This window comes from Meleagris gallopavo, chromosome 3 (genome assembly GCF_905368555.1).
Source record: "Meleagris gallopavo chromosome 3, MGAL_WU_HG_1.1, whole genome shotgun sequence".
Classification (NCBI taxonomy): Eukaryota; Metazoa; Chordata; class Aves; order Galliformes; family Phasianidae; genus Meleagris; species Meleagris gallopavo.
The window spans coordinates 92,753,607-92,767,769 of NC_139406.1; the positions used below are offsets into that span (position 1 = coordinate 92,753,607).

Sequence of the window (14,163 nt, forward strand, 5' to 3'; positions counted from 1 at the left end):
CTACAGCTGATATAAGTGTATGCAAATATTAAATAATAATAATAACAATAATTCCAGACCTGGGTGGATTTTATTAGGTTTTCTACTCCCTTTGACTCCCTTTTTGTCTAGCACAAGGAACTAGACCCTACAGGGGCAACCATAAGTACTTAAAATAAAAATTAGCCTTAAATATCTCTAAGTCAGGTACATCAGAGCCTGAAAGCATATTACTCATTTTTTATCAAGTTATTCCACAGAAGTGTATGTATAAATAAATAAAAATACAATGAAACAAAAGGCAATAGGCACAAAAAGAATGTTAAGGGATTTTTTAAATGTTATGTTTGTTTGTTTGGCTTGTTTGGTATATTTGTTCATTTGTTTGCTTTTGAGTTCAAGAGATCACAGAGGAGCACTCAAGATCTGCAAAACCATCTCCTGCATTGGATTCACCACTGGTATAACTCAGTGTGGTGCCACTAACATTAGTAGAGTTATGTTGGTTGATCTAATCTTCCATTGCAGCCTTTGATGGAGATCACATATTCACCAACACAAAAACACACCTTCTCTTCTCTTTGAAGGAGTGTCTTGTGTGTATAAGAGCTGCATTGTTTGCAATAAAGACAGGTTGGATGGGGTTCTGAGCAACTTGATCTGATTTAGTGGTTGGCAACCCTGCCAGCAGCAGGGACTGGAACAAGATGATATTAGAGGTACCTTCCAACCAAGCCACTCTATGTTTCTAAGAAGTCTCTGAAAGCTGTTGCAACAAAACCTATGCTACTGAGATTTAAAAAGTAAAGCAAGAAATTACAGAATACTGAGCTTAACAGAAGGGATTTTTTTTCTTTTGTGCTCTTCTACACTGAGCAGTGGACAAAGAATATGACGGATGGAAGAGAAGTCTCATCAACTCACCAAAGAAAACAGTCGTGTTTCAGGTTGGAATGTGGCTGAACTCACCTTGCTCTGTGGTAGGAAATGCCATTTCTATAACAAGCCAGGATTATTTACAGTACACTCAGGTAGGAGTTCAGCTGTACCCAACCACTACTTGACAAAGGCATGCCATAGTGCTTATGATGTGAAGATAAGTATAATACTAGAGAAAGTTATCAGAAGGTCTCTTCGATTTCAGAACACATTTGAAAAAATGAATTGGGCATTGTCTCTTACTAGATCATAAACAGTGCACCCAAATAAATATATGTGAGCATGCAGTTATGCGGAAGGGGTTTACGTATAGTGATTTGCTGGAATACCTTGCTACCACATGCCAATGGTGTCACATAGAGACACTAATACAAATAAATAGCTGGAGGTGTTTATTAGAAAAAAAAAACAAACGACAATTTGTGCTTGATTTGAACATAATGGCTCCACTCATGGTAGTAATGGGGGTGGAGAGCCCTGTTCACAGGGCGTAACCACAGCCTTGCTCACCCCAGGGAGATACATAAGGCCAGTCTTGTTCTAAAGAATTTGAGGGTTTTTTCCGCTCATGAACATTTTATCCAAGGGTGGGGGGGAAGGAAAGTGCATAGTAGTGGAGCGGAGCTGTTTGTTGGTAGCTAGGAAAGTTACAGTAAGATAGGAGAGGCATCTAAAGCAAATATCACCACCACAACCAAACCCCTCCCTTGGGTCCAACATACAACCTTGCTCAGGTGCCTTCACACGGTAATCTGGGCATGCACAGTTGCTGCCTCCCACAGCATATAAAGTACCCCACGAGGAAATAACTCACATTCAGCACAAGGGAGGCAATCCCAAAATGAAGGTTTTCTTCATCCTCCTGCTGGCAGCCGTCCTGTGCACTGACCCAGGTAAGATAGATCTCCATCATCTCCAGCAGATCATCAACTGGAAGAAAAGACGTGTTATGGGTTTTGATACTGAGGGGGAAAATACTAGTCCAGTTGTCATAAGATGTTTGCTTTTTTATGGGGCGTCTTGTGTGTTGCACAGTTCCTCCCTGGTACCAGTGTGATCCTAGTAGGGATAGATCAGCTTCTAGGCAAGATACATCTTATAAAATTTGGAATTTAACTGGGGAAAAAAAAAATCTTTGAATTTAACTGAAATCAAAATTACTGAAGTTAGATCACATTGTTTGATATTGTTGTTTTATTTTGCTTTGCTTTGCTTTTGGGATTCTTCTTCTTCCCATCCTGTTCAAATGGACCACAGCAACATTTCTGTGATGTTTTTGTTCCCACTTGTTTTCTTGCTCATTTTAAAAGTAGCTTCTGATGCTACACAGGTTGTGGGTGAGAAAGGAGGAGAGAAAAGGAGAGAATAACACAGAATGTCATTTTCTAGGCTGAATGGGTGGGATACAAGCAGAGCAGATTTGACACTTTTCTGGTCTGACCTGAAAATATGTGATTTAAAAACAGCTCTTCCGTATTAGCAGAGAAGAAGCACATCTGAGCAGAAGCTTGTCTCAAAAAGCAAAGGGTGGTTAAGAAATAGGCTGAGAAGCTGTTCGTACAGACCCTCTCCTCTGCCACCTTCCATAAAGTTGCTCTGAAACATGACTTTTTGCTGCATTAACAGATAAATGTGACAGTAAGTTGTAAGCACTAGAATTAAGCTGGGATTTGACTACTTGCTGAATCAGACATTTATGTCAGAACAACTTGGACATGAGACCAAGTACATTGAATCTCTACTTGTTTCAAATCTGTTCTGCCCTGAATAGCACTCATTTCTAATTATGGCTTGTCTGCATCTTAAAAGTATTTTAGACATTAGGGTGTTGAAGAAATCATGAGATAATCCTGGCAGTCAAGGAGTTAAGGTATATATATACATTCACAGCACATTTGCAAATCTGCAAAGCTTCAGTTGTGCCTTGGGGCATGGGTGGGTAATAGGAATGGGTAATTGCACCATGCTCTCACTCCTTGGGGAACTACTTTTCATTGGGGCTAGGCATTTGTAAACTGCAATGCTTATTCCTCCTTTGCTTGACTTCTGTCTCCACACATGTTAACAATTTTTATTTGGGTCACACAGAGATGAACATGTCCATGAGGGGATGGGGACATGTGGCAATGTGGTTGTGAGATTCTGTTTTCTAAGAGGGACTACTGGATAATAGGTATCACAAGTTAATCAAACTGAGCAAAAGAGCTGAAAGAAATCCTTAAAATCTCCTGCTCTGTTCCTTCCTTACCTTCTCTTTCTTTGGGCTTTCTCCGTTTGTCCCAACCCTGGACACAATGCCTCACCTAAGGCTTTTGTGTACAACATTCCTGTCTACGGAGGAAGATAAATATCATTGACCAACCTTTTTGGGAACTTCGTCCTTCCATCTCTGCTCAGTTCACAAGGTGGGAGTATCACAATAATCCCATTTCTGAGAGGAACTGTGCTGAGCATCTCAAATGCTGAGGAAGGAATAGTCTCCTTCCCATTGACTGATGACTGAGTCTCCTTCCCATTGACCAACTGCTTTCTTACATCTTCAATGCACTACCTGCATCTGAAACCACTCCACTACCAATAGATTTTCCTCTTACCTCAAGCAAGTACAACATCCTCAAGCAAAAATGTAAAAAAATGCTGTTTTCCCAATAACAGAGGTAGTGTCTTCCTTTGAGCATCCACAAAAATGATCCTATCTCCCAGTGCACACATTAGATTTGGTTACCTGGAGAGCTTCAAATGGATTTGTGTTATAACCTCTCTTGGTCTTTTGCAGGTTCTTCTTTGCAATGCTACAGCTGCAAGTCAAAACTCAGCAACAGCAACTGTCAAGAACAAGTGAACTGCAAGGAAAACGAAGTGTGCAAGACAGATGTAATCAGTAAGGCAAAGAGGGGGTGGACAACATGGGGAAGGGATTGTTGTTGGAGACTGGCATGATGTCCATGTCAGCCCCACCAATTCTAGATTCAGATGGTATGGGCCAGTAAAGCTCAGCATCCATCTCCAAAAATTATCTGGTAGGAAAGGGGTGATGTAAAGCTTTCAGAACAGTTTTAGTTTAGGTAAAAATGACAGAAAAATAATCTTTGTCCCTTGGTGATAGCTAGTGCTGTCGTCGATTTTAAGTGCCTTTGTAGCAGTGTTGGCAAATATCCCCTTCCCACTGAAAGAAGAATGTTACTATGCCTGTGGCTGAAACAAGTTTAGAGACATAATTTATTGGGCATTGTGTTGATGGTATGACAGTTGAACTTGATGATCTTAGTGGTCTTTTCCAACCTTAATGATTTTATGATTCTAAGTTCAAATCTTCTCCTCTCACTGGCTGTAAGGGTGTGATTCAAAAGGTACATGCTTGTTGTATCTCATAAATTCCTCGGTGTTTGCCAATGCATCATGTGAAATAATAAGCACTATGCTCAGTGCAGTGCTAGAGTCTGGAAAAAATCTCAAGAGAGCACAACTGCTTTGTTTAGCACATAGCAGAGCAGGGCACTAGCAGTTAAGCACATGAAATTATGAATAACATATACAAATGTCCCTCTTTATTTTTCTTCCTTAATACCAAGAAGTTTTGCTTACAAGGGAAATCATTAAGTTTATAGCTTCACAAACCTTGGCTGGGATAATATTTCATTGAGTCCTTGGAGTAATGGTCCTGTCTTCTTTCCAGAGGTCATAGGGTTCTTCAGCATCATCAGCAAGGGCTGTGAGGCATCATGTCAAGAAGACTATCAAGATTTCAAAGTGGGCAACAGGAATGTCTCCTGCTGCACCAGCAACCTCTGCAATGTCAATGCAGCAGGAAGTGTGAGGAGCAGCTATGGAATGGCAGCAGGGATAACAGCCAGTGTGCTCTGGACCTTCCTGAACACCAGACTGTGAAGAGGAAAAAGAGCTCCTGTGAGCACAGAAAGTCTTGAAGCACCCCTGTTATGATGGGAATTGTCGCCAGATGCAATTTGGTGTGTTGGGCATACAGCATCTTTGGAGCTGATGGCAGATCTTTGCTTTATGATAGCTTCTTTATTACTGTTATTGTACTGCTGTATTGCTGCTAGATGAGAAAATGTATGTGTGTGCAATCCACCTAAAATAAAATATACTAATTTCTGAATCCAGTGTGACTGCATTGCCTGTATATCACTTACCCATGTATGTACTGCACACAACAGTTGGGTGTGTTGTATATCTGGCAATTGTTCAAGCATGTTAATTGCTATGTAATGATGTGTGTTGAGAGATGCCGAGAGATTAGGGACATGGCTTAGTGGGCATGGCGAGGGGTTGGCAGTTGGACTAGATGATCTTCTCCTTAATCATTCTATGATTATATTCTATGATTTCACGCCATTACACATTAGAACAGAGTTGGCATCCACAGCTCCAAATCTTGAGATGTTCTGATTTATGACAAACTCTGGAGGGTATATAACTTAAGAGCAAATACCTGAAGAGAAAATTGCTTCCAGTCAAGAGATCCCACAATCCTGCACCTTGTTGGTTACCACACAAGACAAAAGAAGTGCTCACCTTCCCTGCTCCATGTGCATATGGTCACTCATACACTTTCCCACAGCTGTAGGATCCTTGGGATGGTGGGTAGGACTGCACAGCCAGGTAACCAGATCATCACGGTGGGCAGTAACTGTTGGAGTGAAAAATATGTCCTTAGTGTGTCCTGGTTAATCCATGTGTGACCTAAGATTGCCTGCAAATTCTGCAATTGCCTGCATATCTTCATGATGACCAAAGGCATCATGGTTGGCACTGACATCCTCTAAAAGCCTTCATCTCCCAACAAAAAATTCTCAAGCTTTCTTCTCTAAGTTCTACCTTGATCCATTTGTCATGCCACAGCCTGGCACACAGGTTCTGCCACAAGGTTGAAAAAGTGCTGATTTCAAAGCCTAGCTTTCAAGGAAGGGTGGAGAAATAAAACATTAGAGGTTTCATTTTCCCCTCTAAGCATCTTGATTTTGTAGTTCAGCCTAACATTTGGGTCACATAACCAGATGCACCCTTATGTTAGATATGGTTGGTTAGAATGAGGAGGATACAAGTGTGGTGAAAATACGAAAATATTGCCCCAACCCTGGAGGTCTTTAAGGCCAGATTGGATGGGGCCTTGGGCAGCCTGGTCTAATATTAAATGGGGAGGTTGTTGGCTCTGCATGTGGCAGGAGGTTGGAGATTCATGACCCTTCCAACCCTGGCTATTCTGTGATTCTGTGATATGAAAGAAAAGAAGAGCAGTGGAGATAAATAAAGGAATGAAGCTGTTTCCTCTTCTCCTGAGGTATAGGGGAGCAGAAAATTAGGATAGGAATGGTGTTCCCTGAAAGTTTGTTGAGGCCCTGAGGATATCAACAAAGTCCACTTCCCTTTTTACAAAAGTAATTTTCCTCCTTCACAAAAGATTCAATATGCAAGACCCAAATATACGGAAAATCATTTCAAACTCTCTCAGTCAGTGGTAGCAGTAAGGTGTCTGCATGCAAAGCAGGCTGTACAGTTTTATCTTCACTCATATACAGTTATAGCCTCTCTCTGTAGTTATGGATTCAATATTATATAGCTTGCCCTCCCCATGTAGCTTATTTTGTAAACTCAAGTGTTTCCACTTTGCACTGGGACAGCCTCTACTGTATAAGGCAAAACTGTCTGCAAGAAACTCTCCAATAAGGCCTCCAAGCAACATATATGTGTAGAGATCTGAAAAACAAGGTAGAAAGCATAGAATTATAGAATCTTTAGAGTTGGAAGGAACCTTTAAAGGTCATCTACTCCAACTTCCCTGCAATGAACAAGGTCATCTACAGGTAGATCAGGGTGTTCAGAAGCCCACCCATCCTTGAATGAATTTTGGTACACACGTTCCTCTTCCCAATATACAACAAAGGAAGACAAAAATTCCTGGAACTGCAAAGGATGTGCAGAGCCACAGAATGAAATAAGAAAGAAACATTAACCTGGTAGAGGTGAATCGTCTGGGGATGACTAGATCACCCATAGCCATGGGGTAAGGGTCAGCATTAAATTTTGGATGAGGTCAGAGAGATGTCAGAAGATAATGACGCTGTCTGCTGTTGTGAAAGATAAAAACACATAAATCTTCAGGTTATAAGGTGTTGACAAGCTGCTAATTGTAGGAAGCAGGGAAGGGGTTTCCCCAAAATAAACTCTGGAATGAACCACCCTAAGATGCCTGTCTCATTATCACCAGAGCAAGGATATGGAGCAGGTAAGGTGGCTTGGTTTTTGGGTTTTTTTTTTGGTATTTTTTTCTCTTTTTCCAAGCCTCCAGAGTCTAAGAGACTGGAAAGCAGGCTCATCCATCTATACACACCCCAGCCAGACTGCTTTCTATGTGGACAACCAGCTCCATGATCTCTCTAGCCCAGGGGCTCATCTTCTTGTAAAAGGATCCCTAACACACTACTGCCCCATGCCCACTTTCTCAAATAATTCCCAGGTAGTCAAAAATGTCTACATCCAGGGACTATTCCCAGGAGTCTGTATGACTGTGATAGCCCTTTGTGAAGACTGGGATTTCAGCTGTATGGAAATGGTCAAAATATGTTAGCCAGATTCTCAAGTGACATTTGGTGAGACGCAGCCTCTTTGATCCAACTGCAGTTACTGGAGAAGCCAAAAACTGAATGAATGAAATATTCTCAGGTATTTATTTTCTCTGTCTGAAAATCTATGAGAGAGTGTGGTTTATCTGCATTATAGCATACTGAGTGGTTTGACTGGACTAGTTGGTTGGACTTGATGACCTTTAAGGTCTTTTCCAACCTGAGTGATTCTATGATCCCATGTAGCACTGATATCTACTTGTGGAGGCACAGGGAACTTAGGAGTTTCTTGATGGAGCCAGGAGGGAATTTTCCCCTGTTCCAGTGGTTGAAACCTAATGTCTGTATTCTGCAGGCTGAGAAAACTATTCTTCTTCCCAGTTTTCTCTTTGTACATATTCTGGAAAAGAGTACATGATTGACAACTGAGTGATTTTTCTCCCTAGGGATATACCTGGAGTTTTTATATGTAAACACAGAATAACAGAACTATAGAATCATTAGGGTTGGAAAGGACCACTAAGATCATCAAGTCCAACCATCAGCCCATCCCCACCATGCCCACTAAACCACATCACTCACGGTGACAGGCACTCTTTTCTCGAAAACCACATGGGACAGTGACTCCACCATCTTCCTGGATAGCCTATTCCAGTGCATTACAACCCTTTTAAAGAAGAATTTTTTCCTAATATCTAACCTAGCATAGGGGTAAGGACTAGGTAGTTTAATGTGAAGAAGGTGCAAATACGATAGGTTGTGTCTGGGATGGACACAGTAAACAGAAGGGTAGGAAGCACCTACAGAAATAATGTGGTGCACTGGGAGACCTCCCTGCTGCCCGATACGTCCTGGAACAGCACTTGCAATAATGCACTTCCTTTTCCATTCAGGTCACCAACAGACAGTTTTAAAAACAACCTGCTAAATTCTGGGAAGGACTAGGAGGTGGCACAGTAAAGTGGAAAAATGACTCACCCACAAGTCAGAAGCTGGGCTGGGTCAAGGGCAGGACCAGGAAGAGGTCTGCTTTTTTACGTCCCATGAATGCAGGTTGGCAGAAAGGCTAGCCTCCCCTTCTTCCTTGTAAACCCCTAATAAACACAAACAGGACTTGTTCCCTCCTGCCAGCCTCTTGCAGCCCTTTGCTTAGTGCATGCCATCTTACAACCACACAAGCCTTTGGCTGAAGGTCAATTTGCACTGGGAAAATGGATTGAGAGCTGTTTGCTGGATCAAGAATAACATTCATTTAAAAAACAAGGCTATTTTTTATTCGCCCATAAAAGTTGTTTCTTGACATTGCTGCCTAAGCAGTGCTATCAGTTTTTCTCCTATCTTTTACACACTTACCAAGAGGCCTGAAGCTGACAGTCTCTTTAAGCAAGTTAATCTATCACATATGCAAGAGATTCCTAAACTTCCAGGATCACTTGCTTAAATAATAAGCAATTGCACAATAAACTGGATTGTTTCTCATCTCTCAAATATAGGAAAGGTCAAGCAAATCTGACCCTGAGTGACTGCTTTGGCATATCTTCTATGGTAAGAAACATTACAAATGTGCATTTTGAGAAAAATAAAATTGTTTCTTGGATTATTGCTGTGTTGTTGTATTTGTTGCTACTAGTGTTACATAGTCCTCATTATCTCTGTGGATAGGGATTAGAGCATACAGCATTTCCTATGGCCCAGCAGCATTAACACCCAGTATACGCACCTGATTCTAATAGAGTCACCAAAGCCCACTTAATTCAGCCTAATTTATAGCAGCTGATTAAAAACATTTGATGATATTAAAAAATATCCCTGGTGAAGAGAGCTAGCATTTAAGGACCAGCAGTTCCTTGCAATGCTCCACATTTCTTTCGTGGCCTGGGGCAAGTTACACAGCCTCTCCATATCTCTATCTTCTACAGATGTTATCAGGTCCAATCTATCAAGAGATGCACAGAGAATGACTTTAATGGGGCCAGGAGAGAGAAGTAAGCTAAAAATAAGCCAGAACAGAATCAGCTAGCTAACAGAGCCAGAGAACTACCCGCTACCCACCCATCCTGCATAGCCACATTCCTGTTCCCAATTATGCACAAACTGTTGTGCAACCAGGCTTTTCATGGTTTAAAAAGACTGAGGGAGAATCTGCAGTTAACCCTGCTCTTGCAGTCACAAAAACAATCAAAAGACCAATCCTTTAATTGCAGAATATCCCTCAAGTAACTGCACCTGTCACTCACCCTGGGCAAGGTTGGCTGGGCAAGGCTGGTGGAGCCACACTCATGCCATGCCATCTTGACTCATCCCAATCCCACCCTGTCACATAACAACTGTGTGGCAGAAAGATCTCTCAGTAGCTCAGTTCTGATCTTACTTTCAGCTCTGCTGATGCCCTTCTAAGTTAAATAACAAAACTCCTTGCAAACTTGCTGCACCCATGCGTCCTCTCAACCCACATCTTCACTCACTGATATTCACAATCCACAACTCCTATTGCAGTCCTGATCTGCTCTTTATAGAATTTCTCTGATTTGCATCCACAAGCCCATATTATGTAGGCATCACATTACAAAGTTAGCAGTTCATTAAAACACCTCTTGCTAAGTGGGAGGTGAGGCACTGAAACAGGTTACCTAGTGTTGTGATTACTGCCCCATCCCTGGAGACTTTCAAGGTGAGGCTGGATAAAGCCCTGGGCAGCTGATCTAGATGTGGTGTTCCTGTTCATTACAGGGGAGTTGGTCTAGATGGCCTCAGGGGTCCCTTCCAACTCTAAGGATTCTATTATTCTATGATTCTGTATAGGCCAGTTTGGATGGGAAGCTGGACAACCTGATTTAGTACCTGATTAAGTGGTTGGCATCCCTGCCCATGGCACTGAGATGGGAATGAGATGGTCTTCAAGATCCCTTTCATCCTAAGCCATTCTATGATTCTCTGTAGGCCAGTTTGGATGGGAAGCTGGGCAACCTGATCTAGTGCCTGATTAAGTGGTTGGCATCCCTGCCCATAGCACTGAGATGGGAATGAGATGGTCTTCAAGATCCCTTTCATCCTAAGCCATTCTGTGATTCTACAATTCTATGTGCCTGTAACAGATTTTGAATACCCCATCTGTGTTTACCACCCACACTGAAACAGCCTTAGTGCCCTCCATGGGCACACTTTCACCTCTCCCAGTGCTTCTCCATGTGAATCAGAGACACCGTGGCCTAGCCCCTGGCTCTCCATACTCATATTAATTTGAGTGCTTCATAGAATCAAAGACTCATTAAGATTGGAAAAGACCACTCAGATCATTCAATCTAAACTTCAACCCATCACTACCATGCCCACTAAACCACATCACTCAGTGTAACATCCAGTCTTCTCTTGAAAACTTCATGGAACAGTGACTCCACTACTTCCCTTGACAGTCCATTCCAGTACATCACCTTCCATACACCTTCTCTACAACAAAGATGGCTGGTATGGGTCTGCATCAGGAAGCGAAAGTGTTTCACTCTGCTTGTTATTTTCATTAGAGATACTATCTGGTCTTGAAGGAATTTGTGGAATGAGGGCTTCACCCAGGACAGGCAAGTAAAAGTGGAGTCTTGGCCAGGAAGGGGAGTTGTTTTCATCAAGGTTCACTACGTGATGAGTTATTTGCATGTAGCCATCCATCTACCTGAGTGACTGTGAAGAATTATATCTATGGTGTCACACACACTTTCTGTCAATCCTAGTTGTGTGTTCTGCTCTGGATTTGTACACAGCTGCATCCTTTAAACTCACGTTCTACTGTGTAGTAAGGGGATGTGTTTGCTTCCACAGACAAATTCATGAAGAAATTGTAAAATATCTGACTATAACATCTTCTGTTTCTATAGTATAGAGAAAAGCATTCATCCCACTTGAAATACTGATGCTCACAGAAAGACAAGCTTTTTTAATACCTATTCAACTGCAGTGCCTAAAAGCCATGCTGAAGAGAAGCAGCCTTGGCTAAGCTTCAAACATTCCACTGAGATGTGATAATTTGAATATATTTGACCTGTTCCTCTACACATTAAACGAGATTTAAGAGAAGAAAAAAAAAAAAAGTTTAAACGTATTAATTTGACCTTTCAAAGCTTAAATGTGAACATTTAAAAGAAAACAATTAAGAAAACAACCTTCCCTGCTCTTTCTCATGCATGCCACAGAGAAGCAGAGAAGGGAAATCCTTGCCAAGAGTGTACTGCTTATGTGCAAGCACTGCTTCTGGACCAGCTCCAGTTGCCTGGATGTAAAATGGCAAGGCATTTCACAATTGTTCTCACACCCATGTACTATTAAAGACAGTTGTTTCCCTGCCCTTAATAATTCTGTGTAATTATTTTTTTCTTCTTTCCTGTTTTTGCTATCAGGCACTTTTCAAACACCATGACTCTCCAGGATGGAGAAGGGAAGTCAGCTGCAAGTATGTTCAACTTGAGAGTGCTACACAAGCTACTACTCAAATCCATTCAAGAAGTGCTGATCTAAAGAGTAGATGATACTAACATTTGACACAAAGACAGTGAGACAGAACAATGCTGGCATGAAGAAACACTCAGAAACCAAGAACCAATTATATCAAGGAGCAGTGATAACCTCAGGATGAATGGAAAATTGTCCCAAATTTCCCATGCTGAAAGTTTCAGGGTGACATTTTACTGTGTTAATGCAGAAGGAGTTAGTGTTCCAAAGCATGGGGAAGCTCTATAGGACCAAGGTCAAGAACCCAACAGGAGCCCAAAGACGCCAGCAGAGAAACCTCATTGCTGTCCTTGATACCAGTGAAAATGGAGGCTGCAAGTAGCTCAGCTGAAGAGAAGGGTGAGCATGTGTGGACAAGAGAGATGTAGTTTGTTTTTCTGATTGGCACCACGAACTGTAATTAAAGGCAGCAGAGAATGGAGGCATTTTTCTAAATCTTGTTTCATTCCCTCCCGGTACTCATAATTGCCCATGAAGACAGCAAAAATGCTTCTCTTATCTCCTCCTCCTTCCTGTTTTACCTAATGTCCAGCTTCACCACAAGCACTGAAATACTGTAATCAAACCAACAGCCTTCCTTCCCTCAAGCTGTACCTTGCTCATGCAGCTCCTTCTCATCTCACCCATGTTCCAGTCACAGCAACTGCTTCCATGACCCAGTTTTATACAGATTTGTGTCTCCATTTCCCTTAATGTCTATGAAAGCTGAGGTCACCATGCAGCCTTTCACAAAGACAGGTTGGTCCTCTGTTCCATCTCAACACCTTTCATAAAAATTTTAAGAACTGGACTGGTTCAAAAGTTATTGGAGATATTCGGATGGGCAGAAGGTGCGCTTGAATGTATGCATACTGTGTGCTTGTTGAAGTAATAAAGATTAAGAAATTATAAAAAAAAAAATGTTTCATACATACATATCTGTGTTTACTGGGTGCTGAGATTCAGACCTCCAAAAAATCACACAGGTTATATGCAGTTAAAGGAAAGAATAGCTACCTAAAGAAATCTTGCCTAGCTACTATGAAAACCTCTGCTGTTTCATTTATGCATAGAACTTAACAGAGAAATATAAAGTCTACATTATGAAAAAACAGAAGTTCTTGCAGGGCTTTTATCAGTGATATCTGTAAGAGTCAAGAATTCACTGATGCAGAAGAAATTTAAATGTAAACATAATCAGAGCCTCTACTAAAATATCTTTTCACTTTATAGGGCTTTCTTCACATGGATTGTGAGGCCCAGACATGGATAAATCAAGTTCAACAAGGAGCCATACAAACCATTAAACTACCAGATAAGATCTAGATTAACAAGTTCTGGAGGTGGGATAAACCCACATACAAGATGAGTAAGGCATGAGAAAAGCAAAATCATAGAACCCAAAATACAAACTTTCTACTTTTTAAGTTCCAGGCTCAGGGGTTGCAGCTACGCTTAAAAATTAAACCAGGTCAGGGGACACTTGTGGGCACAGAAGATTAGCTATGTCACCAGCATGGGTCAGGCCAAAAGATCTACCAAACAACTCCTGGGGATGACAGAGGAATTAACACAAGCCAGTGACCATTTCCAGGAGGCAGTTTGGATGCCACCACTCTTTCAGCAGGAAGAAGAGTCATAGACAATATGTTGCTACTTGGCTTCAGTGCCAGAGACTGGACCTTGGCATCTTTAATTTTTTAGGTACTTTCCAAAGTCACTTTTAACAATGTCTTTTGAAGTTGAAATATGCAGAAAAAGACTGAAGAAAAGGATGTTTGCAGAGACTGAAGGGATGTGTGTAAAAGGTGGTGTGATGCTGTCATTGAAATGTGAGATTTCTGGGACAGGAAGTAGATAGAAGCAGCAGTGCAGGGAGGATAACTAGCCTGACCCAACAGCTGGTGTAAAGCCCAATTACTGCAGCAACAATCTGAGCAAGACAAACTGGTTTGTCATTAACTAATAGCTGCAGCTATACGATAAATTTCCTGATGATTAAAAAACCCTTTTCTAAATAGATCCAGAAGTTCTCAGATTGAACTGTTCTCTTCCAGCCTAGACCTATCTAAATCCTTGAGAAAGTGCCTTCAGTCAGTCAGCACCTCAGCCCCAGACAAGGCTGCCAAAATAGTCATGTCTTTCATTTGTCCATGCAAGGTTCACAGATCCAGAGCCGCGT

The 14,163-nt window shown here is 41.6% G+C and overlaps 1 protein-coding gene and 1 long non-coding RNA gene across 3 annotated transcripts; one reads left to right on the top strand and one right to left on the bottom strand.

The window, feature by feature from the left end:
- Positions 1–862: 862 nt before the first annotated feature.
- PSCA (prostate stem cell antigen) lies at positions 863–5,038 on the top strand. Of its 2 annotated transcripts, none has more exons than XM_085221767.1 (3): positions 863–1,010; positions 3,695–3,799; positions 4,595–5,038. In XM_085221767.1, the coding sequence occupies exons 1-3, from the start codon at positions 878–880 to the stop codon at positions 4,804–4,806; spliced, it is 450 nt and encodes a 149-aa protein (XP_085077893.1). In that variant the 5' UTR covers positions 863–877; the 3' UTR covers positions 4,807–5,038. The 2 variants fall into 2 exon arrangements, with proteins under 2 accessions (XP_085077893.1, XP_010707652.1); XM_010709350.4 differs by lacking the exon at positions 863–1,010 and adding an exon at positions 1,486–1,811.
- A 115-nt stretch (positions 5,039–5,153) lies between these two features.
- LOC146544811 (uncharacterized) lies at positions 5,154–8,655 on the bottom strand. The gene is made up of 3 exons (XR_014882748.1): positions 8,481–8,655; positions 6,894–7,007; positions 5,154–5,569 (listed from the first exon to the last, which is right to left on the bottom strand). It is a non-coding gene; the product is annotated as an uncharacterized LOC146544811 (long non-coding RNA).
- Between the last annotated feature and the right edge of the window lie 5,508 nt (positions 8,656–14,163).

What these genes read in the sequence shown, in the direction of transcription:
- PSCA (XM_085221767.1), top strand. Translation starts at nt 878, where the DNA reads ATGGAAGAGAAGTCTCATCAACTCACCAAAGAAAACAGTCGTGTTTCA. An exon ending in ATTATTTACAGTACACTCAG is followed by an intron (nt 1,011 to 3,694) that starts GTAGGAGTTCAG and finishes GGTCTTTTGCAG; the next exon opens with GTTCTTCTTTGCAATGCTAC. An exon ending in GTGCAAGACAGATGTAATCA is followed by an intron (nt 3,800 to 4,594) that starts GTAAGGCAAAGA and finishes TCTTCTTTCCAG; the next exon opens with AGGTCATAGGGTTCTTCAGC.